The 27,945-nt window shown below is 44.8% G+C and overlaps 1 protein-coding gene across 5 annotated transcripts; it reads left to right on the forward strand.

Annotated features, from left to right (window-relative positions):
• Positions 1-446: 446 nt before the first annotated feature.
• Positions 447-27,708, forward strand: PTP4A2 (protein tyrosine phosphatase 4A2). 5 transcript variants are annotated; one of them, XM_044424692.1, is made up of 6 exons: positions 452-667; positions 12,878-13,537; positions 20,659-20,751; positions 25,039-25,169; positions 26,216-26,290; positions 27,427-27,708. In XM_044424692.1, exons 2-6 carry the CDS (start codon positions 13,442-13,444, stop codon positions 27,533-27,535), a joined length of 504 nt encoding a protein of 167 aa, XP_044280627.1. In that variant the 5' UTR covers positions 452-667; positions 12,878-13,441; the 3' UTR covers positions 27,536-27,708. The 5 variants fall into 5 exon arrangements, with proteins under 5 accessions (XP_044280632.1, XP_044280627.1, XP_044280631.1 ...); XM_044424696.1 differs by lacking the exon at positions 452-667 and adding an exon at positions 1,025-1,043; XM_044424694.1 differs by lacking the exon at positions 452-667 and adding an exon at positions 1,180-1,359.
• Positions 27,709-27,945: the final 237 nt, after the last annotated feature.

Consider the following 27,945-nt stretch of genomic DNA (forward strand, 5'->3'; position numbering starts at 1 on the left):
CTGCGCCCCGAACCTCGCCGGATCCAATCCAGGCATTAACCTCGCATTTCCTCGGAGCAGCCCAGGCCAGCCCACCGTTCCAGAGGGGGGCGCTTCCGCGCGAGAGTGGGACGTGCCATTTTCAGTAACCGGGGTGCGTCATAAAACGAACGCCTTGGCGGAACCATGGTGAAGGGGTGACGCATCCCACTTTGCAGGGGAGGGGCGAAGTCAAGGGATGGCGGCCACCGCAAATGGCGGGGGGGGGGGCGGCGCGGCAAGAGCCCAAGCGTCTTCCATTGTCGGTCGCAGCGCAGGGGATGTGAGCGGGCCGTTCCGGGGGGCGAGGCGGAAGGAAGGAAGGAAAGCGGAAGGCGGGGCGTGCGGCGTGCGCCTGCGCGAGAGAGGCGGGCGGGCCCGTTTCCCGGCGGGCCTTGTGGTTGGTGGGCGGCCGCCTGTCCGTCTTGCGCGGCTGGTTGAGGGACTCGCGCCGCTGCCGGTCCGGTCCGGTCCGGTCCGGAGGCTTCTGCGCGACGCCGTGGCGGGGCGGGCGCCGCTGCTGTTCCTCCCTCTGCGCGGCTCTGGCCTGGCTCCGCGCCTTGACGCAGACAGAGGGGCTCTCCCCGCCCGGGCCGTGTGGGAGGCGCCCGCTCCGCTCCGCTCCGCGCCTGGACGCTCAATGCTCCCGGTGGGTGAGGCGCGCGGGCCTGGGCGGCTGGGGAGGGCGAGGCGCCCGAGGTGCCGGTGCTCGGGACATGGTGTCGTGGGGGGCGGCGGGGCGCGGGCGCGGAAGGAGGGACGGGAGGGAGGGAGGGAGGAAGCAGGCAAGCGCCGCCTCGGGCCTAGGGCCGCCCTGCGCCTCGCTTCTCGTGGACGAAGCGCTTGCGGGAGGAAGTGGGGGAGGTGCCGCCGCTCCGCGAGGAGGGCGCCGGGCGGGCGCAGCTGCTGCTGTTCCCGCAGGGCTGGGGTGGACACTGATTGCGAGGGCTGCGGCTCCTGCTGATGACGGCGGACCCGGTGCCGCGGGGAGGCGCCTGTGCGTGGCACCCGGGCCAGGAAGGGAGGTGGGCTTGAGGGGCAGAATGGTGGGGCGAGGCGAGGGGGGCGGTGTGGTGGGAGGGTGGCGATGGCAGTGCGGCGGGTCGAACTGGAACGAGGAGTTTCTGCGGAGCGGGGTCGCCCGAGGTGGTGGGGACGCGTTGTTTTCGGACCCCTGTGGCTTTGAGAGGCGTGGAGAGCCGGATTTGAAATTCAGCATGGGGAGCCGAGGCTTGTGCTGGGGGAAAGAGCTGGAAAGTCTAAAACAGAATGACAGCTGTCAAATTGGTGGTGGTCGGGATGTGAAGCTGAACTGAACCAAGAAGGGTTCCAGAGGCAAGGGTAATGGAAATGCTAGTCCCAGAGAGAGCATTTTTCTTTTGGGGTTGCGAGGTTTTTTGAAGGCTCATAATTTGAGATGCGAAATAGAGCAGATAGTTAAAGGGTGGATTGCGAAGGAGCTTGGGTAGAAAGAAATTGGGGTAGAGGTAGGATTTTTTAAATCAGGGAGAGGCCAAATAGAAGGGAAAACTTGGCTTACTGGATGAAGCAATCTTAGGAGAACAGGAAGAATGGCATTTCCAGGCTTCTATTTCCTGAAGTGGAAATGGCTGAGTACATGCTAGGCTTTGTTAATACCAAGCCTTTGTGGTATGTATTAACTGGAGCTAGTAAGTTTAGGGGAGACTGTGAGGAGTGAGTTGTAAAGCCTGGAGAGGGATACAGCTATTGTATTCATGAACCCGACTTCACTTGGCTTGGAATGGCATTTGGGAGCAAGACAAAACAACTCCTGTTTGAGACTTGGGTGGCTGGGTGCAGATGTGAATGCTAACTGCATGTAATTTCTATTCAGAAGTTACTGAAAGGGGTTTAGGGGGAATGTTACTAATTTTGGGAAGGAAAGGTTGTGGAGATGGGCAGGATTGTAGGAGAGGAGAAGACCTGAAGAAACAAGGATTTGGGTGGAGTTGGAGGTGCTAAAAGTCCAGAGAATCTGAGGCAAAGAGGAAACTGCTCAAAGGAAATAATGGAAATTTATACACATAGAGGACAAGTACTTCCACTGTTGCCATGCTAACCTTGTAATGGGTTGCTTTTTGTCTTTCTGTCCTTGCTCTGTAAACCTGGTATGGAAGGGCCATGGTGCTCTCCGCTGTGGGAGGTTGTTGACAAAGGGCTTGGGATTAAAAAAAAAGTGTGGACTCAAGGAAAGGGTGCTATGCTTAGGAAAGTTGGGGCTGCAAGGATGGCAGCTGCACCAGAAAGGGGAAAAAAAGAAAGGTGAAGATGGGAAAGTGTTACAAGGAAACTGGTGGATTTAGGGGAAGTAATGAGGTAAGAACAGCATAGAATAAGGCTCACAAAATGTAGTTGGTACTTGTGTTGAGAGAGGCAAGTCATTCCGAGAGAAGCAAGGAGAAAGTGGGTTTGTGCTGCAGGATGTTCTAAAGGGAGGCCTACAGGTAGGGTCTCTATGAAGAAAGATGATGCAAATAAGGGTCAGAGAAGCAGGAACTAACATGTAGATATAATGAGCAATAGGGAAGTGACAGTGCTGGAGGACAAAGAGAAGGAGCAATGCTATATTGCAGGAGATTGGGTGATAGAAGAGAAGGTCAGGCCTGGAGCATAAGACAAGGGAATGCAGGGACTGACTGTGTGTATGCCCCAGGTTAGTTATGAGGCCTAGAAAAGGAGAGTTGGAGTAGATACTGAAGGGGAGAAAAGGCAGGGATCGCTGGGGAAATTGCATTAAATTGTAGAACCTAGGTTAGCAAAGCCAGGGAAATGTCACATGATAAGGTCTAGGAGGGCTGAATTATTCCTTGGTAGGTGAGTGTCTGTGTTGGAAAAGGATGGAATGTAGGTGGATTATAGGATAAGAGCACAGACCAGCTCTAAGTGTTTGAACCCTGACGGGTCTCCTGTGTCACAAGGGGGGCTAGCTGCAAACACATTTTTGTCTTGTGGGCTAGCTGCAAACACATTTTTCATTTTCAGTGCCCATGAACAAGGCTGGCACTTTCACAAGTGCTTGTATACCTTGAAAATGAAAAGCACACCCACCTTGTTGAATGAGCAGGGCAGCTTGTGACTCAGAACTGCAGTAGTAAGAAAAATGAGGCACCTCCCTCTGTGACTCAAAGTGCAGAAATGTTATCTTTGGTCAGCACTTGGTGGAAAGAGCTCACTTCTGTGGGGCTGGAAGGTTTACAAGAGGTGGGAGTAGATGCTTGTGAAACTCACAGATGGCTTTCTTTGTGGTAAAAGGAAAGGGGTCTTGTTGAGAACCATGTCTTGAAATATTGAAATTCAAAGTCAGGTGTACTATAGGAAGGCTGAGGAACAGTCAATAATATCTGTTCTTATACCTATGGATTATATTTTCTGATATTGGAAACAGGCTTTTTTGACCTGAAATAGGTTAACGGGGCCTTAGCCTTGGACTGGTGACATTCATAATATAGCATTGGTGCAGTTTCCTAATTTTCTCCTTAAAAGTTACATGTTTGAGGGGTCCATTCCTGGCCTAGGTCCCAGGTATTTAATAATAAGGTTTTTAAAAAAATTAATCTTACCCATTGCATTTGCAAGACACGACTATACCAGTTACCAGTTGCATATGTGTTTTAATTGGTTGAACAAAACAAATTCATTGTCTAGGGAGACCCTTAGCAATTTTCAAGTGGTCCATGAGAAAAAGCATGAGCACTCCTGGCTTAAGCAATGAAATGTCTAGATATGGCTATATGCCACCAAAGCTTTGTGGGATGTTCTTTTCAATTTGACATCCACATTTTGAACAGAAACTTTCTTCCTGTTAAGTTAAACCGTGAATGTTCTCTACTGTTGCTGCCTCTGTACTTTACCCTGCTGTGGAATGTTGTGCTGCTTAACTGTTGAGGGGCCTCAAGAGGGAAGAAAGATGACATGGTTGTAATGTTACTATTTTTAAAAAAATGCAGGTAAGCTTCCTGAGTCTATCTGGAATAAATGCTTATGTGAGTAAAATGCAGAATTCGTAAGGCATTGTGGCTTGGCTTGTTTTTTAAAGAACTAATTTATTTAACTTACAGCATTTTAGCAATATATTCTTTAACCATTCTCTAATCCAATTTAATTTTTTTATTTGTCCCCCCCTTTTTTTTTAGAATTTAAGCTTCATGTACAGTTCTTTTTAAAATCTGGTTTACAATGAAATCTAAAGTAGCTACATCTTAAATTAGCATTTGTGTCTACTTATTACAAGTTGCTTAAAGCATGAAGCATGGGGAAAACAGCTTCAGTCATCATATAGAACAAAATCTGTGGGGTGTAACTTTGGAGTTAAAGTTACATAGAACCAAGCAGCACAAATCTGGATATGTGGAATAAGGGAAGAGAAAAGTTTGCATATTTTGCAAAAGGCTGAGTTACTACCTGACCCCCCCCCCAAAAAAAAATGGTTTTATAGTTTCTTAAAAGAAACAGTGGTATTATAGAGGTTTGTGGTGTGTCCATGTTTAGAACATCTATTGTGGGCTACTGATTATGAGAGCCAGAAGTGCACAAATATTATCTCTGAATACCAGAAGCTTGGGTCTAATAATGTGGATATTGTCTTTGCCAGGGGATCAGCTGGTCATGTGTGATAATCAGAATGCTGAGCTAAATGCTGTTTGTTCTACGTAGTGGATGTGGTCTGGTCTTACATGGAATTAGCACTAAACTCATCTCTTCTGTAAAACTATGTAACATGTAAAATCATATTGTGTGCTTGACCTTTATCTTTTAAGTTTGACTTCTACTAGTTAACTTCTTTCTTGCAAACTTGCTTCCTGAAAATATATTGTATTGACTGTGTGATCGGGAGGAACATCGAATAAGGCATTTGGGTAAATAGAACTGTTGACATAAGTCAGAAATTTTTGATTTTGAGTGGTGGGACATCAGGTTAAAAGCTGACATTTGACTTGGCATGTGGATCAGACATTGGGAACTGTTGGTACTGGGAACACATAATTGGGTGTATTAAATTCAGAATTCTGCAACTTCTTCCTGGTGATCTTAAATTCATTTGTGTTTGCGATTCATTTGAAAAGCCATTATGGCAAGTTCTAGAACTTTCACAACGTGATCACCCACTTCTTCAGTCAGCTGCTTGATACCACATAGGGTGCCATCCAGTATGGTTGCCTGTAACTTTCTAGACTTGGGTGATATGGGCATCTGATGGAGGGCAGAAAGAGGGCAGAAGTGAGGGTTGCTTCAGTAGTCCTTGCACCCTCTGAAAAGCCTAAGTTGGCTGGAAAGAACTGCTCTGACTGCAGAGGAGGGTGTTTCAAGTTTGGAGTCCCAGCTCTGCCCTTGAGCGCTTCTCCAAGATCAGAGCTGGGGCTTTAAGTTATCCTGTGGCCATCTAGACAGTATCTGGCAGTCATAGGATTGTGCCCTACATTTCTATTTCCTTTAGTCAGGTACTGTATATGAAATTTTAATAGCTTTACCTCATTTTAATGACTGTCTCATTAAAAATACAATCCATTTACCCATAAAGATGCAAAACTTGCCTGCCCAAAGGGGAAGTACTCAAAGTTGTGCTCCAGGTTTAGCCTTCCAAATCCTATTAACTGGTCCCAAATCCAGCACCCTTTGTTTCAATTTGTAAGAAATGAACATAAAGTACAGATAAACTATTTCTAACTAGTGTCTACTATATAAATGTTGGAACAAACTGGTTCTTATTGAGTGAATTCAGACACAAGTAACAGAAGTGGCCTTCTAGTGATCAGAAAACCAGAGATCTGTAGAGCATGCCTGTCCGCACAGTCTTTATAATGTTGCCCTTTCGTTTTGTAGATTACTCCTTAAGCCTTTTTGGTTGGGGAGGGAGTTGAAGTGGAAAGTGATCTGGGCAGTGTCAGACACTGATTCTATATCAGATATTGTGGAATTGTGTGGAATATGGCAGGATAAGGGAACATGGGATAAATAGGTCTTATTTATAATGAAAAAGTATGAGTGCTGGGAAGGAATGTTGTGGGTAGGGACAGGGGACACTGGCTGGCATAGAAGATTAAGGTGAGATGATCTCTGGTAGTAAAAGTACTTGTCTTTCTCCACTTCCTATAAATTGGACATCTGTTTGGTTTGTTGATGAACATATTAACAGTTGGGAGTGAGCTGATAGCGTAAGAACCAGTCCTCTCAGATGACTGGTTGATGTTTGTGTGTTTATATGCCTCTGTATGTGGTTTCTTTTGAGTGGTTTGCTATAGACTTGGTGCAGGGTCTTAGACCTCCTTGGTATCTGCGTGTCAGTAGTAGTGTAGGTTAGAAATGTCAGGCAGAGTGGACCAAGGCTGAGAAGTGTATCTTGTCCTTTACTAAAACATCGGTCTCTATGTTTAGCGCTTTACTTGTTTTTTCCTATGTGCAATTATTCAGCATTGTATCAAGTCTCAAGTTGAAAATTATGGATACATTATTGGGTACTGTTACTTCAGTTTCTCAAAGAACTGTGCTAATAAGGCAACATGTCTATAACTTAGCATATCAGCCCTTCCCCACAAAGGGCAAGAACATGGCAGATTTTTTATAAAGGGAAACAAAGCAAAGGTTACTTGTTCCTGAATGTGAGAGGGCTCCATTATGCCATGGCCCCATATGCATAGGGAAATCTGGAAGGTTGGGAGGGAGTATGTTGTTGTTGTGCGTTATTGCTGTGGCACAAATGCTTTCCCCTGGAGGAAATGCTTCTATCCATGCTAACTGGCATCATAAGACTGATGAAAAGCTGGCTATTGCTTAAAGTCCTGATGAATGCTGAAGTGTATTTATTGAGTTGCTGAGATGTGCCAGTATTTGATCATGATCAGATGATGTCTAACAGCATTTCAAAACCTTCTCTTATTTCTACACGTAAGTTTAATTTCAAGAAATAAAGTGTTATGTTGAGTTAACTCACAATAATCTTTTACTGATATGAGAAAAGCCTCTGAATGGTTTTTATACTGTTCTTCATGGCAGTTCATTCTAGCCACATGAAAAACAATGAGTGTAGAAATCAGGTAGGAGTAAAATGAGTTCAAATAAGCTAAACAGCAAGGTGTTGCTTGCATGCATGGGGGCCGGGCGGTAATCTTTGATGACTGGCTGACAAATTAGCAAGTTTTGCTTTGTACCCTGCTGCTCTGCTCTATTATGAGGAAAGGTGATCCAGATAACCTTTTCAGAAGAATTTGTCCCTTGCAGTCCTGGATAGCTGCAGCTGCTGAAGTCTGTCTTATGTTCTCACAGCCATTAAGACAGCGGACTGAAATGCAAGTTCCAAGGGGGTCTTTCAAAGGGAAGAATGCTTCAGTCTCATTTCCTCCTCTATAGTGGACTGAACTAGCTTCCTTATAGCCTGAAGTGCCTGATCCTGCTTAATCTTGGAAGCTAAGCAGGGTCAAGCCTGGTTGAAATCTGGATGGGTGACTTAAATGTTGTGAACTGCTCAGAGAGCTTTGCTATGGGTGGTACAGAAATGTAACAACAACAACCTGAATAAGATATTATGGTGCCTTCCAGTCTTTAAACTGACTTCAATCCTTGCTTGCCGCAAGAATATGAGAGTAAACTACAGGTGTAAACTAAAAGTTGATAGATAAAAATTGTCCTGCTGAATGAGCTGCCTTTAAGAGTCTGTGAGATGATACCTTGGTGATTCTGGCTAAAACCTCAGGTCAGTTGCAAGCCCTACTGCCAAGCCTAGGGCTTTAGCAAATTGCTTTCTGTCAGCGTAACATTCTTCACAGAACTGTGAAAATAATGAGATAAAGCTATATTGAGATTACTGGTCTGGCCAGCAAAGTTGAATCTATATGTACATTTCACACCACCCCCACTTCCCTAATCTGCTGCTTCCATGCTTTCCCTGAGTGTTAGTTTCCAATGCCAAAGAATTTCATGTCCCGAAATGGGGTAGGACATCATTCTTTAGCCCATGTTCTCATTGTCCATTTATTGCTGTTATCTTTCACTTTTGCTCCTGTCATTCTTTGTTCCTTTTAGGTCTGAACTCTCAGGAAGACAAGGACTCTCATATGGAAATCTGCCCCGGACTTAGTTTGTGCTAGGGCTCAGTAGGGCTGAATCCTGGATTGAAAATGCTGTCCCTGGGCATAATAAGGGTACATTTATATAGCACTATAGTTTATTTGCTTTTTCCCACCCACCCCTATAGTTTGTCATGACCAAAAGAAAAGAAAAGAAAAGCTCCTGATTTTGTCCTATTCCTTTAAAGAGTCCCTCATTAAATTATTCTTGGTTGTCTCCAAGCAGGCAAATTCTATTTTTTTTCTTATCCAAGCTTAGCCTAGATTGTTAACTAGGGCTGAATGCAGAGTTGTAACCTCTCATCAATCTTTATCAAAGAGAACTCCAGTAAGCCCTAATAAAGAAAAAATAAATTTGTATGCATCTTTTGCTTTTGGGGGACTGTTGTAGATTAATTTGAGGATTATATCTTTCTCTCAATAACCTCTACCACCTTGGTGCAGGTGACATGGCAAAGGAGGGCACCCAGCGTGGGTTTGGTATTCAAAATGGCCACGGGCATGCACTGCAGCACATGGTGGGTGGTGATGTTCATGCCTGCCCAGGCATTGCTGCCAGCAGGATGCCAGGTATCTTAATTTTAGCCTGTAAGTTGATCAGTTGGGACTTCAATTAATTTGTACTGGCAAATTTTAACTGGTGAATAAATTATAGATTATTATAAGCTTATTTTAAAACTGTTCCGGTATATTAATGGAGAATTATTTCAGTATTCCAAAGTCACACAAACTTGAGCTGCCTGGAGACTATGGTAGTAGGTGGTGTATAAATGAAAGATTAAATAAACAAACTCAGGTTTTGACAAAATGTTTATTAAATTGGCAAAATTAATTTTTTGATAAACTTGTACAGTAAAATGCATACCTTCCTATCATTTGGTACAAAAATGGTTTTTCTGTGTTCTTATATAAGGTTGGTGAAATTTTCCATTTAATATATGATGATTTGAAACTAATCACTGTGTTGAAAGGTCTAGAACTCTTAATTCTTGGGGGGGGGAGGTTCCCCTACCTGTCTTGGTTCTTATGGGTTTCATGAAAAATATCAGAGTTGACTTTTTAGCGTTGCTTCTTGTGAAGATGTTAGCATTGCTGTTCTTCTGGAGATGGCACTTTAAAGTTTTTACCATGTTGACAGGGATGAAAAGGAGTTTGAGATATTCTAAGTCACTGCAAAATTTATTTATTTCCTTATACATCCTCTTACTTTAAAAGATACTTTAATACTGCAAACTTGAGAATGGTAGTTAAAGACACTTTACCATGGTATTCTTAAAACCTTCATGTCAGGGGCTTGCAATCTAGATACTTGGATATTGTAACCACTTCTTTAATGGAAGTGAATTCCCATTTATTTGTGGGACCTTTTTCCATGGCTCAGAAGTAAGAAAACAAGTCTCATAGCTGTACATAAGTGATCTCCCTTTAGGCTTTAAATCCTTGTTTTTTAAACTTCTTATCCCTGTGCCCTTATATGGGTTAATGCAAATTTATACTGTGGAAATTAAAAAAAAATATTAAGGATCTGTAGTAGCTGCCTGTTTTGGCTGGGTGAGAAGAGATAACAAACCCCTATTAGCTTTTGTCCCTTGCTTTGTCTCCATACATCTGTATTTTTGTGACAGAACGTAGAAATATATATTTGCATAGCACCTTCCCAAAAATCTCATCAAGGTGTAGAAGCAATGCATACAAGCATAAAAAGGCCACCAAACCTTATTTAAATAATGAAAAAAGCATGAAAACCAGTGTTTGCAATTTTAAAATTAAACAGGTATGTCTTAATCGCTTTCCAAAAAGTTGAGAGAATGGGAACCAAAGTTCACCCTCTCTGAAGATTGAGCATTCCAGAGTGTGGGAGCAGTGGAGGAGAAAGTGAGTTCACATGTGCCTAAAAGGGGCCCCTGCAAGCGGGGTGTCCACACAATGGCCACTCCTGCACATCCTAAGACCCAGGCAGGTTCATAAGGAGACAGGCAGTTCCCCAGACACCCAGGCACCAAGCCACTGAAAGCTTAGCCAGGGGCAGCTGAGGACTTCAACAGAGTTAATTCAGTGACTGTCTTTCTGAAATGGGTGTTTTCTCCCCTGCAATGGCTTATTCAAGCAGTGCATGTGTGTTTCAAAAGGATTTGGCTTCAGTCTAATATCACTGCTACAGACTCTTCAATATACCCCCTTTGTTGTGAAACAGCTGAAATATAGATATTTTCAAGTATGTATAATGCTCAAAGAAAAGGTGGTATTATAGTACATTAGAAAGACTTTATGGTGAATGATTCCCCCCCCCCCAATTAAGTTGCCAGTGGTAAAAGTCTAAAATTCTATTTGGTGATTTGTTTTGTACATGAACAAAACAGTAAATATTATGTGGGTGAAATATGGTGGCATTGTAATCTGCACAGTGGCAAACAGTGCTCTAGCAATGCTATATTGTAGGTCTCAAAAGAAAAATGTACCAGTTTACATTTTGTACCAGGGGTGTCAGTGCAATGCCAAGGTTAGAACGGGGCATAAAATTATACGAACAATGAACAAAGACTCAGTAGTGCAATAAGTAGAATCCTAGGTGTGATTTAGACTAGAGCAAAATGGAGTGGAAAACACTTTTGTGTGGCATGCAAGCAAGACTGTTTATAGTTCCTTTACTTTTGCTGCTCACCCTTTACGTGTTTCTTCACTGGGCTCTGCCAATAAAAACAAGTCCTAGGCTGAGTTCTAGCTAACCCTGATTTAAATTAAAAGGAGAGGAGGAAAGATAGGGTGTTAAATCATTTGCTGAGCCTGTGCAACACAACAATCAACCTTACCTGTAAACTAAGCTATGTGGGTGGTTTGTGAAACATTCCACAGTGTGCACTTAACAGATGATCAGGCCCTCCGTGGGCTGTTCCTCCACCTTTTCCCTTCATTGTCTCACAAGTATCCCAGGGATCTGTACAGCAGAGCACATCTAGTCTCCTGTCCCTGCCAAATAAATAAGGAGAAAGTCACAATAATGGCAAAAGAGGTCAGAACTGGCGTGAGGCAGAATGAACCAGAGAGGTTTGCTTAGAAGTGCTTCAGGATTCTGGCAGGAGCATGGGCCTTTTTGGCAACATTGCCAAGTGGTCTGCTTGCTGCTCCCTGCAACACACAACCGGGATCGCTCACCCATGTGTGGGTGGCCTGATGCCCCGTGGTGGGGCTGACAGCCCGCAACAACAAGCTATGGGAAGTGGTCCCGGTTCACAGGACAACCCACTAAGGCAAGTATTCACAATGGGGTATGCGAGGGGGTGCCACACAGAGGTGGGTCATGAGCTCATTTCCCCTGCAGTGGAGGGCAGGATGGGTTCCAGCGAGCAAAGCTCAGGGAACCAAGGTGCCAGGAAGCACTTCCTGACAGTCAGGACCCCGAGGGTGTGGAATGGGCTTCCCCGGGAGGTGGTTGAGGCCCCATCGGTGCGGGTGTTCAAGGATAGGCTGGACGTGCACATGGTGGGCATGTCGTGAGCGGAGCCGGCTGCTGCCGGAGGTCAGACTAGATGGCCCGGGAGACCCCTTCTGACTCGCTCCGTTTCTGTGTTTCTATGACATTTGCGCACATGCTTGCCTCCAGAAGGATGCCCAAAGTGGCTAACATGATACAGTAATTTCCAGGCAAGCAATAGGAATAATAGTTTGACAGTATAAATTCATTGTAGCATTCTTAAGCATTACTGTTTATAAGGAAATACAACATTATAGTAAAAAGAGGATAATATGAAACAATATATCCTCACTTGAACAGCAACGAGGAGCCATCACACCTTGAAAGCTCTCAAATTAATACAGAGGCAGAAGAGAGGTACATGCATTACTGAACCATCTTTGCTGGTGGTTGTGACTTTATAACCAATGATTCACTTTCCTTAGAGTGGGGGTGGGGATAGACCCAGCACTGTCAGCCATTTGTCAAGCCTAATAATCCTGGAAGGCCCACTTGAGCCACAAGTATTAAAAAGCATGAAGAATTGGATACACTGGGTAGCCCTGCCCAGGGCAGTGTCAAGCTGCTTGCTTGTGAACAAACGTCCTGTGCTTTAACCACTCAAGACTATGTAGATGACACTGTCTGTTTGACTGTTGCACTACTAAAGTGCAATCCTTTCCTTGGTGTATTGTCTTAATTAATGGGCGTCATAACCTTGGTAAAGATCAACACAGAATCGATGCAGGTTAGAACTTCCTGGTATTTGTTTTATGCTGTGCGTCATGGAACACTCTGTCTTGTGAAAATGTGAGTTGGCCTGTTCTTGGCTTTCAGCTCCTTTCTGGCATGACTTGTGCACATGTGGTTGAAGCAAACCAAGCATTTAATGAAACTCTCAACTTGCTGATCTTGAAACTGAAACTTCCACACAATCAGTTTATGAAAAGTAACAGAATTTTTTTGAATACCACTGTGCTAAAGGACACTTTAGATCCCTAAGGCCTAGATTTCATTAAATTATGGTAAGTTTTGGTGGAACCAGGAATTGCCCCTCAATCTGCAAGGTGGAGGGTGGGGGGTATGTGCAGTGTATCATCTAGAAATCCAAAGATCACAGCTGCAGACAAGGTGGTAAGCATCATATAGTAATATGAGACCTAGTCTTGTTTGTTCAGAATGAGAGGGTTCATAGCACAGGAATGCAGTTCCAGAAACTTGTTTGTTTGTTTGTTTTGAAATTTTAATGCTGGATGTGTTTTAACTTTTCCTCTTTAGAGGTCTGTTCATAGCCCTTGCTAAGTGTGGATATTTTTTCCCCCATTAGGTTTTCCGTTCGTATCCACGCCACACATTTATGGCGATTCTGCGTGTCAGGGCAGATTTCTGCCGGGCCCAGCACCACACCCAGGCTGAGAAGTGAGCTGGGGTCCCCGGGGTACTACGTGCCATAACAAAACTTTGCCTTGAAGACTCCAGACATCGAGACATAAGCCTCAAATATATGGGGTTATCTTCTGCACATTGGAAACCTCTTCCTCTTAGTGACACTAGAGAAGCAAAGCCTGGCTGAACCCAAGCGGATACAAGATTTGCCCGTACATTTTCTTTGTGCCTCACCAGTGCCTAAATGTAGTAAAGGCTACCTGTTTTTTTGCATGTAGTAGGAGACTGCAGAGTCTGAAGGAGCGCCATCTGCAGTGATTGAGGCTGAAGTTGAATTCCAGCAGATGCTCAAACTAGCTTGCTTTTATTGAAGTGAAGAACAAACCAAGTAAACAGAAGCTCTGATCAGTTCTCAGACACTTCATTGGTCGTTTTTAATGTTTTCTGCTGTGAAGCACTGCAAGATTTGATTTTTCCCCCAATACACTCCCCAATCCCTGCCACTATGAACCGTCCCGCTCCAGTGGAGATTACTTATGAAAGTATGCGCTTCCTGATCACCCACAACCCAACTAATGCAACCCTCACCAAATTCACAGAGGTAAGAAGGGTATTCATATCATGATAGAACATTTTTGAACAAGCAGTTAAAACGGTACCTGGGAAACATGTGGGCTGAAGTAAGCCTCATTTTACCTAGGCCACTGCTTTTCAGTCTGCTTTAGGCAGGCTCTTGGTGAAAAGTTTAGTAATGGTAGAGGAATTTCATCTGCGGTGATTGAGAACTGAAATGTAAGTTCAGCAGAATATAAGGGGGAAGATGGAGTTGCCAACAATTCTGATCTTCTCTGGCAGTGTGCCTATGTGGGGAATGGCTGTGTGTGCTCTAAAGTATGTTCTCTGTTCATATGCCCATCATTGAACAGAATACTTTAAAAGCCAGTATCACTTGCAATCTCGGGATTTTGTAGGATGGTGACTCAAATGTTGCATGGGCTTACATGTAATGTAACCCATAACCCTTATCAAAAGTTCTCTATAAGTGATCAGTTCAGAACTATAGAAAGAGCGGGGGATTGTGGCTTCAGGATAGGGGGGAAAGGTTCCCCATCCCATCTAAGGTCCATTTGCTATCCTGCCTCATCTTCACTCTCCAGCCTCAGGGGTTTCATTGGTTTCCCTTGAGGAAAAGACACCTCTGAATGCATTTCACATTGCTTGGAGTCCACAATAATGGTATGTTGAAACAAACACACACTGAAATACAGGAGCCGAAGTGGGGAAGGTGTGCTGGAACGCCGACCGAATGTTAACACTAAAGAATTTATTACAGGGATAGCCCCATGAATGATGTGCCAGATCTGTATGTGTGTTGCCTGAGCAAACAGTCCTTGGGAAAGGTTTCCTTCTTCCTTCCTCACTTCCAGTTGGGTGACAGATCTGCTTTGTTTGGTCTGTCCATCAGCCTCGTGGCTTTTGTGAATATTCCTACATTGCCACTCACCTTTCAGCTTCTTGAGAGAGACGGAAGTTTGCTTCACCTGTTCTGCCATATCGCAGGCAGATAAACTCTGGAATGTTGCTCAACAGAGAGAATAGCCCTATTTCTGAAATTGTGTCTATTTTACACTTTGAAAAAAATGGGTGCTCAAATGTCAACATGAAAGTTTAAGTGATACTGGCAGGCTTCAAAACTTCCAGGTTAGTTACTTAGCTGTTCCATGATAAAATTGTTCAACTTTGAAATAAGTGCAGCTGTCTCATCCCTGTGTTGGTTTGATTTGAAAAAGCTGCTATCGATCCACATGGCCTAAACGTCTGCAGCAGATGGCTTCTGTGCTATCACAGTATAGATGACAATATAACAAAGGTCACTTTTTCTGACCTCTGTGGCGGATGTGTAAACATGGTCCTGCACTTACAGAATGACCTTACAAGTTTCCCCTCTCCTTTCATACATTTTATGATAGCCTGTACATTGGATACTACTGTGTATCAGTGAGTCCTTATTGAAGGATTAGCCGGTTCCAATAGTAATATTTAATTTGCAGTGGCCACCTCATTCGGGAGCTTGTCGTAACTATATAGATTATAGCATTCGGTGTATATTGTGGGCAGAATGTGTATTTAAAAATAAACTGAGATTTTAAAGTTCAGCTCATGATGATGCAGTTCCCATGGGAGGAAAAGTATTGCTTATTTTCCACATTTTTTAGCTAAACTGGAGTAGTGTTTGCTTACTCTACTAGTAATTTCTACTTATAGTGCATTGGCAGGAAGCCAGAAAACAAAGCTGTCCTTCAGAGCAGAAATGTCTGAGGGCTGCACAAACCAGGCAGCTTCCATTTAAAGGAGGCAGGGGAGCTGACAGTGCAAACTGCTAATTCACACTCTGTGTGTGTACCTTCTCCTCATGCTTAGGAAGCCTAACAGTTAACACCTAATGGTAATTCCCCTCCCCCGCACAGTTTAAAATTTATTCGTAAATGTGATTTCCTGTACACTGCTGATATATTCCATTAGTCCATTTCCTTCCCCATGAATATAGCTTAGAATGCAAATCAAAAAGTTTATATTTAAAAAAAAAAGCAAGACTACTGTCGTGATAAAATCATAGTAATTTGTGGGCCTAAGTCTGATTCAGTGCAACCAAGGCATTTTTCCCCTCCCAGTGCTTATTTTGCAGATCGTCAGAGCCCTCACCCCCAGTGCAGGAGGAAAACCAGTGGAGGCTGACCCTTCCCTTATTTTGATTAGTTTACCTTCAACTTAAGGACAGGAGAGCTGCTGAACACACTGTATCTTTGTCTTAGTTATAATGGTATCAAAATAATCTATCTTGGCTTTCTTGCATTGTAGTCAACAGTGTAGGCAGTGTGGCTTTCAAAGGACCTTGTAGCAATTTGAGTTGTCACCTCTCACTTGGAAGCTTTTCCTGGTCTCTGTGCATCACACATGCGGGCTTTGCTTTTGGGCAGAACTTTGATTTGGAAAATCTCATTATCTGAACAATTTAGGGCAGGGGTCCTCAAACCTTTTGAACAGGGGCCCAAGGCAGTGCCGGTGGGGCGGGGCGTGGGGGGCGGGGCGAGGTGCCAGCTTGCTCACGAGGAGATCTTTCCGAGTGAGTCCAAAATGACCTCACGCACGCACCGGCGCTGACTTGCTCATGAGGAGATCGTTTTCTACAAGTGTTTCCAAAACGACCTCCTCATGAGCAAGCCGCATGCACACCCAGTGGGTGCAAAATCTGTGGGGCGAGCCGCTGTGGGGTGCACATGCGGCTTGCTCGCGAGGAGGTTGCGAGGTTTTGGGGACCCATGATTTAGGGGGACAGCATGTCCCTAGTGGGTTCCTGCCTATTTCCCCAGTTCCTCTTCAATTGCCGTTGTGGCTACTTTGTGGGAGCGCCTTTCTCTCTTTGAGATTGCAACTGAGTGTTGTTTCATTTCGTTCTATTTAGTCTTTCTGTTGTCATTTCACTTTTCTTTCTATTCTAGCGAAATATACTTTTTGCTAGGCATGACTGCTTGCTCTGTTCTGTAAGTTTATAAAGCGTGGAAGCACCTCCTACCTGTGGATGGTCATTCACTTGGTCTGGTTAGTCTTGGAGAAGGCCACCTCTTTGCCATGAATGCTCACTGCCAAGTCTTTATTAGCAAGATCGGAGAAATAGAAAAGATGTGTGGAGGTGGTAGAGGCTTGGAGGAAAGTGATGGTTCAACCAAGCTTTTCATCTTCTTTTTCCTTGACATCCTGGGGAGGAACCTCCCAAGAGCTGTGATCCCTTGTCCTCAAGTTCTTGCCATGAACACGGCTGATTCCACCAATTCCTGGGAGCTTGCTGACGCTAGCACTTGCCAGGAAGGTTTCCAAAATGGTCAGGACTCTGAAATTGAACCATCAGAAGAAGAAAAAGAAGTCTCAGATCCGTGAACCTGCAGATAGACCTCTGCCTTTATTTCCAGTGATGGATTCCCCAGTTCTAGTGTTGACAGCAGGAGCTGGTCCTGCATGCCTCTTCCTCTGAAGGGAACATGTGAAACTCATCTCCAGCTTGATCCTGAGAATGTTTATCCTCCTTACAGTGACTGACACCTTGGTACCAGGAATGCCATAAGAAGTCCACATGGGTGTGGAATGGGCTTCCCCGGGAGGTGATTGAGGCCCCATCAGTGCAGGTGTTCAAGGATAGGCTGGACGTCCACATGGTGGGCATGTCGTGGGTGGAGCCGGCTGGTGCCGGAGGTCAGACTAGATGGCCCGGGAGGCCCCTTCTGACTCGCTCTGTTCCTATGTTTCTAAGTCCCTTGATTCAATAGATTGAGGTTCTGTTTGTATGAAGTAGAAGTAACTGGAATCATGAACCACTTCAGCACTGAGAGATGTCTAACTCCTCTTTATCTGGTTGGGAGTGATGCTTTCAGGGCCAGTGTACCACCCTGCATTCCTCCTACTGGAACGAGTGGGGCATAGAAGGGGATGGAGAGGCACTGCAGTGTTATGCAGATGGCATTTCAACTTGGCTCTGCACTATGTCTTCAGTCATTATACCTGTGAGAAACAAGCATATGTTGCTGCTTCTCCCTCTGGTACCACAGCTGCTGCCACTGGCCACTCGAGTGCAAGCCCCTCCTGTGTCCTTTGTAATGACTGCAGCATCGCCTCCTGGGCTCAGGGCCATCACCTCCAGGAATCCAACAACCTCTCCTCACTTCTGGTTAAGAGTTTTCATTATGCTCTTCCAGAGAAGACTCTCACTGTAATCCAGCATTGCCTACTTCAGTGACTCCTTTGATGTTCTTTCCCAGTGGAGCTGTGGTGACTCAAGATCCACCACTTTCCTCTGAATATCTTGGCCATTTCTCAGACCAGACACAGAATGATCCAGTGTTTGATGCAGTTTACACCAAAATGTTAGCTCCAGTAACTGTTCCTTTTTTTCCGGCTGTACTCCAGACAGTTCAGTCCTGGGAGGCACCTCCCTGAGGATGCCAACATCAAAGCATCTAGAAACTATGTACCACATTCAGGAGAAGAAGCTGCTTTCCTCTTCTCCCACCCCCACCTCAACTCTATAATTAAAGTTGTGCAGAGTTGATCACAAAAGCTCCATTCATCTCCTATAGATAAGGTTAGATATTATTGGATCCAAAGGAATAGTTACTGGATTCAAAAACCATAACCAAAGGCAGTTAAAAAGTAGGTTTTTGAATTTTCAGACCACAATGTTTAATATCAATTTATGGCAGGAGAAAGTCTGTTTCCACCTGTGTGAAAGTCTGAGTGATTACGTAGCAAATGACCAGTGAGAGCTGGCAAAGTCTATCCAAACAGAAGTGTCCTAGTGTCACAGTGAGCCCCAAAGGTGTTCATATCATGTAGCCCCACGAATGGATTCACCAGCTTTGTAAACCTCCCTTTCAGTGGTCAGGCAGTCCAGACACACACTTGTTTGCACTGAGGAGCACCTGAGTGTGCCCCCATTTTGCAGCAGCGTGGGAATAGGAAAAGGGTTGCCTTGTCTTCTGAACTGGGGCCATCATCTTCTATATGTGTGCCTATTGCTTCTGCTGCTCATGAAGGTAGTGCTGAGGATTTCAGGCTGGCAATGCCAGTTGCATTCTCCTGACCCTGCATTGGCCCTGGCAGCAGTCATGGTTCGCCGACCTGCTTCTTGCTATCAGTTCCATCACTCCTCACGTGGCACTGAGGACGGATTAGACACCCAGCCCTCACCACACTCTGGTGGACAACTCAGAGGTTACAGTGTTGGTATATGAGTTCATACTGACCCTTTGTGTGTGTATCCAGGGGGCCCTTGCGGTAGCTTGAGAGCCATTCACTTCATAAGCCTATGCTGGAAATTGGAAGGTGCACTCCACCTTTTAATCTGTTGGTAGAGTTTATCCTGCCACAATTTTTACAAAGCATATTTAGCAGTTCTTTCAGGATTTTTCTCCCTGTACTCCTTGCTGCCATTCCTGCCTTCCACATTCCAGTGGCCATGCATCCTGCAGTGCACTGGTTCCTTTGCAGCTTCTGTTTCCCACATCTTCTGTATGGTTCCCAGCCCCACAGTGGAGCCTGTTGCCAGTTGGTTCTCCTTGGTTCACTAATGCCGGGGCTTGAAGGGTGCAGTCATCTGTCGATGGCATGTTGCTTTTTCGGGGGTCCCTGCCCCTTGTTCAGGTGAGTTTTATGCTTTGATGATTGATCAACCCATTTAAACTGCGTTCTACAAGATAAAACAGTTCTTTCCTAGATATCTCCTTTTTGACTAGGATGATCTCCAACTTGCGTTTCAAGCAGGACATGGTCTTACCAGCTTCCCATATTTGATGTTGAATTTGGAGTCTGCATGTCATACCCTTTATGTTTAATGGGCCCTAGCTGTATACAAAACTTGAATGGAACAATTCTGGAAATCGCTTTGAGTGTTTGTCTGCTATGCTGGCAACAGAGCATGTATGATAGTGTCACTACTGAGAGATCCCTCTTTGATCTGAGGCCAGAGCAGGCAGGCTTGGAGAACTGAGGGAATAGGTGGGAATCCAGTAGGGACAAGTGTACTAAGATGGTGGGGGAGAGATTTCCCCATAAATTCTTCAGAAGCTTCCTGAATGGAGGCTTCACACAGGCACAAAGCCCACATGTGTGATGCACAGTTGGTCGCTCAGGTCTCCAGTTATAGATAAGCAACCAGTCCTTCTTTCCCATGGACCAAAAAGGAAATACGTATGATTCATCAGGTTGATATATTACTAATTAATAGTTCTTTATCTAATCCTGGACATTTTGCCTTTCTTCCACGCTTGGTAGTCTTTCTGTGCTGAGCAGCCCCTGCTGCACAACTGCCTAATGGAAGTTAAATAGTGGGATAGGAGATCATGGAAAAAGGAATAGGCTTTGTAACTCCAACTGTCTTAAAACACATCAGAAAATTCAGGTTGTTGTGGATATAGAGGCATGGAATCATGATTACAATTGTACTATAACAGATTAGAATTAAAAGCAAGTCAAAAGGCCATCTTAATTGTTTTAATGCTGTTTTAACTTGGGTAATCTCTTACCCAAGTGGAATAATTTCAGAATAGAATATTGCAGAACAAGAGCAACATGTTCACCAGGCAGGTCAGTGCAAATGCTGTGTCCGTGAGTAGCTGTCCCAAGCCCCAGGTTTCATATGAGCTCCCTCCCTGTTGTAGTCTGTGCCAGAACAGATCTACTGTATTTTACAGCCAAATGAGTGAATGAGATGGGTGTGAATTTATCTCTTAATCACACTGTTCCTTTTCTTCTTCCTTGCTCTTACCTATTGACTGAATGGTTCAATACTGGCAGGTTGTTTTTTCAGAGCTTGCTGTCAGCATTCAGATACCCAAAACTGAACAACAAACTTGCCCTCTCCACATTTGTCAGTGAGTAGGGCTCATTCGTACTCTTCACTCCACTGTGCACCCTTCTGTTGGAAGGTTGTCCTCTTCCTTGTTCAGCCCTTTGCCCTGTGTTCTTCTGTTTCTGGCCCATTGAAGTATGGGGGCCAGTGCAATTCTAGGGCAATCTCATTTGTTACTATTTCAGCAAATGTGCAGACTTTTGGAAGGCTGCCTGAGGCTCCTGCCAGTGATCAGTTACTGTCCTGCATTGCCTCTGGAAGCAGCTAGTATTTTCTCTTGCTCTGGGAAGTCAATTTGACATGCTTATTGTTTGTTCTCAAAGGAGCTGAAGAAGTATGGAGTGACAACCTTGGTGCGAGTCTGTGATGCTACCTATGATAAAGCACCAGTTGAAAAAGAAGGAATCCAAGTTCTAGTAAGTATTTTTCAGGTTCTGAGTGGACCATTCAATTGAGCATAGAATATAGGTGCTTTTCTTAACTACCTGATTGCCTTGGTGTATTGTTACGAAATACCATCTGGCCTGACTTGCACCTGTGGAGCAGTATAGTACCTGTACAGAACTGGCTTGGATTCTGGGTCACTGAGTAGCTGGCGATCTTCTGTGTTCAGCCATACAACTGCTGGTAGATTTCTCCAGAAAAGGATCTGAGTGCTGAAGAATATAGATGGGCCTTGCAGATTATTTGTTAATGGACACGAGCTCACCAGGAAGGATAAGGGCAGATTATCATTCAGATGCTTGCCCCAGGTGACTGGTAAATTGTGGAGCTGCACTGTCCATTGTGCCTAGAAGAGAAAACAGGTTAATTCCACTGAGACCTGTGCAGGAGGGCTTTCCTGTGAACTGTGGTAGATCATGTTGAATTAATGGCATTTGAATTTACTGCTACAGGCATCAAAATATGGGTCTGCTTTGATCCCTGATTATAGGAGACCTCATAACCCTTCTCTTTTTTAACCCTGCAATCACAGCACAGGTTTTCTATGGTCTATTTAAAAGTATCACATATATACATATAGAATACATATACAGAATATGTATACAGAACTTCACAATATAGAAGCAGGTTATAAAGACAATTCTGCAGCTCCAAAACTGCAGCATGGTAGGATGAAGGGTGTGGAGTTGTGATAGGCTGACAGAGCCCATGTCCTGCATACGTTCCCTTCCACTTCTGCTCCTCCCTCTCCAGTCACATCTTACAAAAGGAGGAAGATCAGTGTGGGGAGCCCTGGAAAGGCACGAATTGGGTTCCTTAGGTATTATTTACATCTGTGCCTTGGTGCCCTCCAGACATGTTGAATTACAGTTCCCAGCAGCCTCATCTTGCAAAGCTTGAAGTCCAGCAAATCTGGAGGGAACTAAATTGGGGAAGTCTGATTTACTTGACCAGCCAGTGTAGGAGTATGTGGGAGGGGGAGAGGTAAATTCTCACAAAATCCTCTCTTGGTAAGATCTTTGCAGGAAAGTACAATGAGGAACTTACATTGATGCAACTCCTCCTCTAGGTCTTCAGAAAGCATGTTGATGCCCTGTCATATTTGCATAACTCTGCAGTGAAGGCACTGTTGGGCTGTTCTAGCTGGGCTGGGGCAAGCCATCATGGGCAGCTGTTAGCAGCAGTTTGTTTTCTCCCTGTGCATGTTTTCGTCAGCTCACGGGCTTGGTATCTGAGCAATGAATTCACGTGCTACTGATTCATAGGTTAGGCGTGTTCATGTGTTGACTGGTATGATGGGGTGGTGGTCTGAGCAGTCCGTGTTTGCCTAGTACTCTGTTCGCTCTCACCTCGAAGTGGACAACAACCCCAGGCCATTCCTCTACTTTTCCACATTAGTGACTGCCTAAAGCAGCAATGCCTGTAATGTCCACCTGCTCTTCCTACCTTGGCCCTTTGGTCATGTGAGCTCAGTGCTTCCTGAGCAGTCTTTAAACCTGCTTTTGCTGCGTAGGGCATTTTCGCCTGTTCTTTGCTCTAGGCTCTGCAGCTGTCAGCAGAGCCCATTGAAAGAAAAGGATGGCATGAAAGCAGAGTGAGTTCCCTACGGTTCTTTTCTCCCAATCTGTTGCACTCCCAATCCTCTGGCTTTTGAGAGTGCTTCATGTTTTGTACTATCCCTTTCTCTCCCTAGCTCCCCTCACTGCCGCTAGTCCTCCTAAAAGTGTATCTTGTCACATTCAGAAATGAAACCGAATGACTGTCTGACAAAATTACATTGCCACTACCTCAGTTCCACTACTTGTTGCAAGCTCTTGATTATGTGGGCAGGGCAAAGGCACTCTTCTATCTACCACCTCTGTCTTGTCTTCTCTCTTTAACCTCTCTGTCTTTCATAGTTGAATCTTCGGGTGAGAACAAATCCACTGAACCTTAGACAAGCCTTCTACCAGCCTAATTGACCTTAACAGGGTGATTGTAAGGATGAAATGGGGTGGGGGGAGAAAAATCAGGATCCACATGTCAACATGTGTATTAAAAACATTTAAAAATGATAGTTTAGCCCTTTAAGTATAGGAATGTTTGGGAGGATGGGGAAGGAGACACACATGGGCATTACTCATCCTACTTTGACAGATGATAGCACAGGGTGTCAGAATTAGATGCGGCTTGCTTGAGCTGCTACTGTTAGTAAACAAATATATGCAATAAAGAGATGAACTGAAGGAAAAGACAAGGGGTGGGGATGGATGGTCTTGGCGTTAGTCCATGCCAGCTGCTGGAGCATCACAGGTTTGTGTGTCTGCTCGGAAAAATAGCAGATGTGACAAGATAATCTGCAGGGAAAATGAGGATTTTTTCCCTTAAAATGTTTGGGCTCATGATGGAGTGAGGGGGAGCAGCTTTATCTTTATTTTATTTGCTTTGGTTCAGGGTGGGTCCTGAGTGACCAGCACTGAGAGCAGGGCAGAACTCCGTGATTTGATTGACACAGCTGGACTTTGGTTTGGAAGAGCAGCTATTTGTGTGGCTTTGAGCAAATCCTTCTGGCTCAGCCTTTGTTTCCTCATATGCAAATAGAAATAATAACAGCCAATTTCATGAGCTTGTTGTTGTGAAAGCAAATAAGTAAACAGAAAGCCAATTTAACATGCCATACAAATGATTGCCAGTAGAAATGAATGCAGTTTCTATCCTTTGGTCTCTTTCAAAGTTTGTTCATGTGAAAGGTCCATTTTAGGAAATCAACATTTATTCTGCTTCAAGTTAGGTTTTCTTTCTTTCTTTCTTTTTTTTTTTAAAGAACTCCATGCTTTGCTGGATCAGGTCAAATTGAGCTGAACTTCTGTCAGTGGGAACTTCATTTCAGTGGCTCTGCAGCTGAGCATAAGCTCGCACATTTCCCGTCATCTGAGCTCTGGAAGTCCCCCAGTGCTGGCATCTGGCTCGATCAGCTGCCGCAGTGCCAGCCTTATATAGCTGTTAACCTGTGAAAAGCCCAGGGCTTTATTGTGGTGCTTGAGAACTGTTCCAGGAACTGTAATCAACAGCAGCCGCAGCCAGTTTCATGCTGATAACTTGGCATTCCATTTGCAGGAGCCCTCTCAGCAGACCAGGCACGTGCTTTTCCTTTTGACCTGTGGTGAAACTTCCCTGCGGACACTCTGCCTTCTCTTAGCCTTGCTTGGCTCGGCTTTGGTTGCTGCAGCTCAGCCACCTCTTGCCCACCAGTGTCTCCTCTCTGTTGCCTAAGCTAGGGGCAATGCTTCATGTGTCACTAATGAGCTTGTTGGGAATTTTAAAAGATGTGATGATGGGCATGGGCATGGGGGAGAGGCGCTTTCATCTGGAACACTGTATGAAGGGGCCTACATGCTCCTCAGCTATGAGCCTGAGAATTCCCAGTGCTGTTACTCAGGTTAGGAAAGAGGTTTGTGGTAACATCCTCCTCATTATACCACCTTAAAGCCCACTGGGTTTAAAAAACTGGGGTGGGGGGAGTGGTTCCTCCACTCCATCACATTCCTGGAGTAGTCCTCAAGCAGCACAATGCAACATTCCACTCTGCCCATTCCTAGCTACAGTGTAGTGGCGGCAGTGGTGGGACCCCCCCCCCCAGTTTTTCCAGGAAATGTTTAGTTTATGACATTCAGCTCTCCTCCCTGGTTTGAAGCAGATCCTAAGTACATTTAACAGCGTTTATTCATATTGATCTTTTCCCTCCTCCTCTGACCTTTTCCCTCCCTCTCTGACACTGTTGACATTTTAGACTGTATGTTCCTTGGAGCTGGAACCTGTTTGCACACTCCTTTTGGCTGTGTTACTGTGCAAAGTTCAGTGTACACTGTGCCAACTAGCACTGACAATGGAGTTGATGAGTTGTGCGCTAAAATCTAGTTAGCTCTCACTGCCTAAGCAATAAATGAATGTCTGAGAGGAAATAGCAAAGCCGCTCTAGTTGTTGCAGCTGGTCTCAGAAAAATGCCTTGCTGGCCTTGAGTGCTTCTTGGGCAGCCTGGAAGGTTGTTGTTCCTTGTACAACTGTTGTGATAAGTAGTCAGCTCTGGTGTGCAGGTAGAATCATTTGGTGGAAGCAGTGACTGGGAGAAAAATGGGAAGCAGGATGGTTAAGCCAGAGTCAATAATATCTTCTTGGAAAATGGAATGGGTACAGGACTGCTTGAAGAGAAGTGTGGCAGCCTTCCTTAGTTGTGCTAGCACCGAGTGGGAGTAACAGATACTCTTGCCCTCTCCCAAAGGACTGGCCATTTGATGATGGAGCACCACCCCCAAGTGAGATTGTGGAGGACTGGCTCAACCTGTTGAAAACCAAATTCCGCGAGGAGCCTGGCTGCTGTGTTGCTGTACACTGTGTTGCAGGATTGGGCAGGTAAATCTGCTTCCTTACTTGGGGAGATCGTTGTTTGTGGCGAAACAGTCCCAGCTGTGTATCAGAGCACATTTGCTGATGTGCCAGTTTAATGCAGCATCTCCTTTCTTCCCAGCCCTCATTCACCGAGAATCTGAAAGACTGAGGCTGTTTTGAAAACTAAAGAACAGTCATGAAAACACCTTACTATGACATCCATTTAATTCTGTGTCGCACAGGCACTTCCTACGTTATACAGAATCACAGTTAGACAGACATGACAAAGAACAGGCCCTGTGTTTCAAGAGGCTACAATTAATCCATATGCTGAAAAGTCAGCTTAGTTTGGGGACTACTTTAAGTAACCTGTCTACTCTCAAGAAGAGCCACTGCAAACTTGTAAAAGGGGTATATACTTACTTCTATTTCAGTGTGCACTTATACACGAAATATGAATTGTGGTGTGCAGAAAGGCCATGACTCTGGGACCAGTCTGTGCTGTGAATCTGGGTGGTTTGGAACCCTATCACTGCTGCTTCTCCCCAGCTGCTTTTTATGCTGCTGTGACAGTTGCTCAAGCGGTGTCCTTCCCACCACTATCTTTTGAGTTCCTCATTATTGGAAGGAAATGAGCAGCAATGGTTGTCCAGAGTCTCTTTGCACTGCTTCCAGCCACAACAGTTAATGCTCAGTTGATTGTTTAGTTAATAAAACAACTTTGACTTGAAAGGTGCCCCTCTGTTATTGGGAAACACTTTTTAAACAACTCTTCATATCTTTGTAAACTGGAGATGATATATGCCATCCCAGAAGAGGCACTTTCCTTTCTGTCTCATCCAAGATCTATTTTCTTAGCAAAGTATGCAAACTGCACTACTGGGCATCTGCCAGGCTCTTGATTCGGTGTTGCATGCAGGGTTGGCAGCATTAGGCCAAGCAAACCAATGTTGTTCTGGAGCTGGAAAGCTAAAAGCAGCCTTGGACCCATGGCTGAACTAATTGGAACTGTTCTTGAAGGGGTTACTGGCCTTGGTTTAAATCTGTGCTGCATTTTTCTCTTCTCCTAGAGCCCCGGTTCTGGTTGCCCTCGCACTCATTGAATGTGGAATGAAGTATGAGGATGCAGTGCAGTTTATAAGGCAGTAAGTGAAGGGGGCTGGTTTCCCTCTGCATTACTTCTCCTCCACTCCCTTTGTCTCATTCGTTGCACTTAACAACCCTGTCCATGCCATAAGGCAGGTTAGAAACTGCTGCTTCCTCATAGCATTTCTGAATTCGCAATAGCTGCATCCCTTCCTTTGGAACAGCGAGTAGAAGAATGAACCAAGTTGAGCTGCTTGTTCGGGCTTAACTGTGGGAGTTTCACATACCTTCAACTGTACACAGAAGGTGGAAGTGCATGCGCTTGTGGCTAGCCATGATGTATTCTGTCCTCAGTGTGCCATGGACTGATATGTTTCAACATGAGTAATGTTAGCAACTTGCCCAAAGTTGTGTAGTGAATTTCCTGAGTGAGCAGCATTTTGAATCTGAGTATCTGCCCTCCAAGTCTGGTGCTCTCTCCACTCCCCTGCTATCAGAGATGTTCAGTATATTTGCTTTTTCATGACACTCGAAAATCAACAGGTAAGAGAGTCAGGAGCAAGCTCAAACTACATTCTGTGCCACTGTATTTTCTGATTGCCTTGGACGATAGTGAGGGAAGAAAAAAGCCAGGAAGATCAGGATTCCAGTGTCTGCTCAGCTATGAAGCTCTCCTGGGGCCAGGTTGGCTTCAGTGTCTCTTGGCCTAATGTTCCTCACAAAATAGTGATGAGGATAAAATAGGGACTGTCTTTGCTGCTGTGAACTCTGGGATTAAAACATAACTTGTTTCTCCCCATATTTGCTAGTGCAGTAGCATGGGATGGAGTTGCAGTTACTGTTCCTGCGTTAGGGGCAGTTCTTGTGACCCCAGCAGTGCAGGAACGAATGGTGCTGGATTGACTCCCATACCACCTGATTAAGATAAGTTAGTCTTAAGCAACTGAAACTTTAGCTGCTTTACCAGTCAAACCAGTTAAAGCTTGAAAATGTAATTATAGCCCATAGATTCAGTTGTGTGTGCCTGCTTGTTTCAGTCTTGCTTGTGCTGAGTTTTGCTTTCTTTCGTATAGAGCAGCAGGGCTAGGTGGGGAGGCAGAGGTCTCTCATGCGTGCCTGGAGTAGCTGGTCTTCTCTAGGTATTTACTCGATTTGGGTGCAGGAGAACTAATGTCTTGGATTGTATTTGTTTCAGGAAGCGGAGGGGAGCCTTCAACTCCAAACAGCTGCTCTATCTTGAGAAATACCGACCGAAGATGCGATTACGCTTCAGAGATGCCAATGGTCACTGCATTGTGCAGTAAGCAGGAGGCCCCCTGTGAAGTCTTGATACTATCATGGCTGTCTTTCTGGACTTGTGGAACCTGGAAATGTAATCCTGGAATTGAACAACATCCTTACCATATTGGAGTTGGTGCTCCTTAGCCTTTGTCCTAATGATGATGATTGTGATAAAAAATAAAATTAAAACAAAACATTTCAGTGAAGGATTGTCTTCTCATGTTGCAGTCTGATCATCTGCCAAGAGACAAGAGTTCATTGAACCTTCTGTATTTTTAACTTTTTGGAGAAAAAAATTAATAAAATCAATTTTATGTTTCAAGGAAAACCAGAGTATCGGGCTGTGCAGAAACCCTAATCTTGGAGTGGGACTGGGCCCCTCAGTCAGGCCCTGGCTGAGGAATTTCCCTTTGTTCTGTAATAGTTTTCTTTC

The sequence above is a fragment of the Varanus komodoensis genome, unplaced genomic scaffold (assembly GCF_004798865.1).
Source record: "Varanus komodoensis strain SLA01 unplaced genomic scaffold, ASM479886v1 scaffold15, whole genome shotgun sequence".
Taxonomy (NCBI): Eukaryota; Metazoa; Chordata; class Lepidosauria; order Squamata; family Varanidae; genus Varanus; species Varanus komodoensis.

Bases quoted from the DNA above. Each gene is read 5' to 3' on its own strand.
- PTP4A2 (XM_044424692.1), top strand. From the start codon at position 13,442: ATGAACCGTCCCGCTCCAGTGGAGATTACTTATGAAAGTATGCGCTTC. The intron at 20,752-25,038 runs GTAAGTATTTTT...CCTCTCCCAAAG, and splicing joins AAGAAGGAATCCAAGTTCTA to GACTGGCCATTTGATGATGG. The intron at 26,291-27,426 runs GTAAGTGAAGGG...TATTTGTTTCAG, and splicing joins GCAGTGCAGTTTATAAGGCA to GAAGCGGAGGGGAGCCTTCA.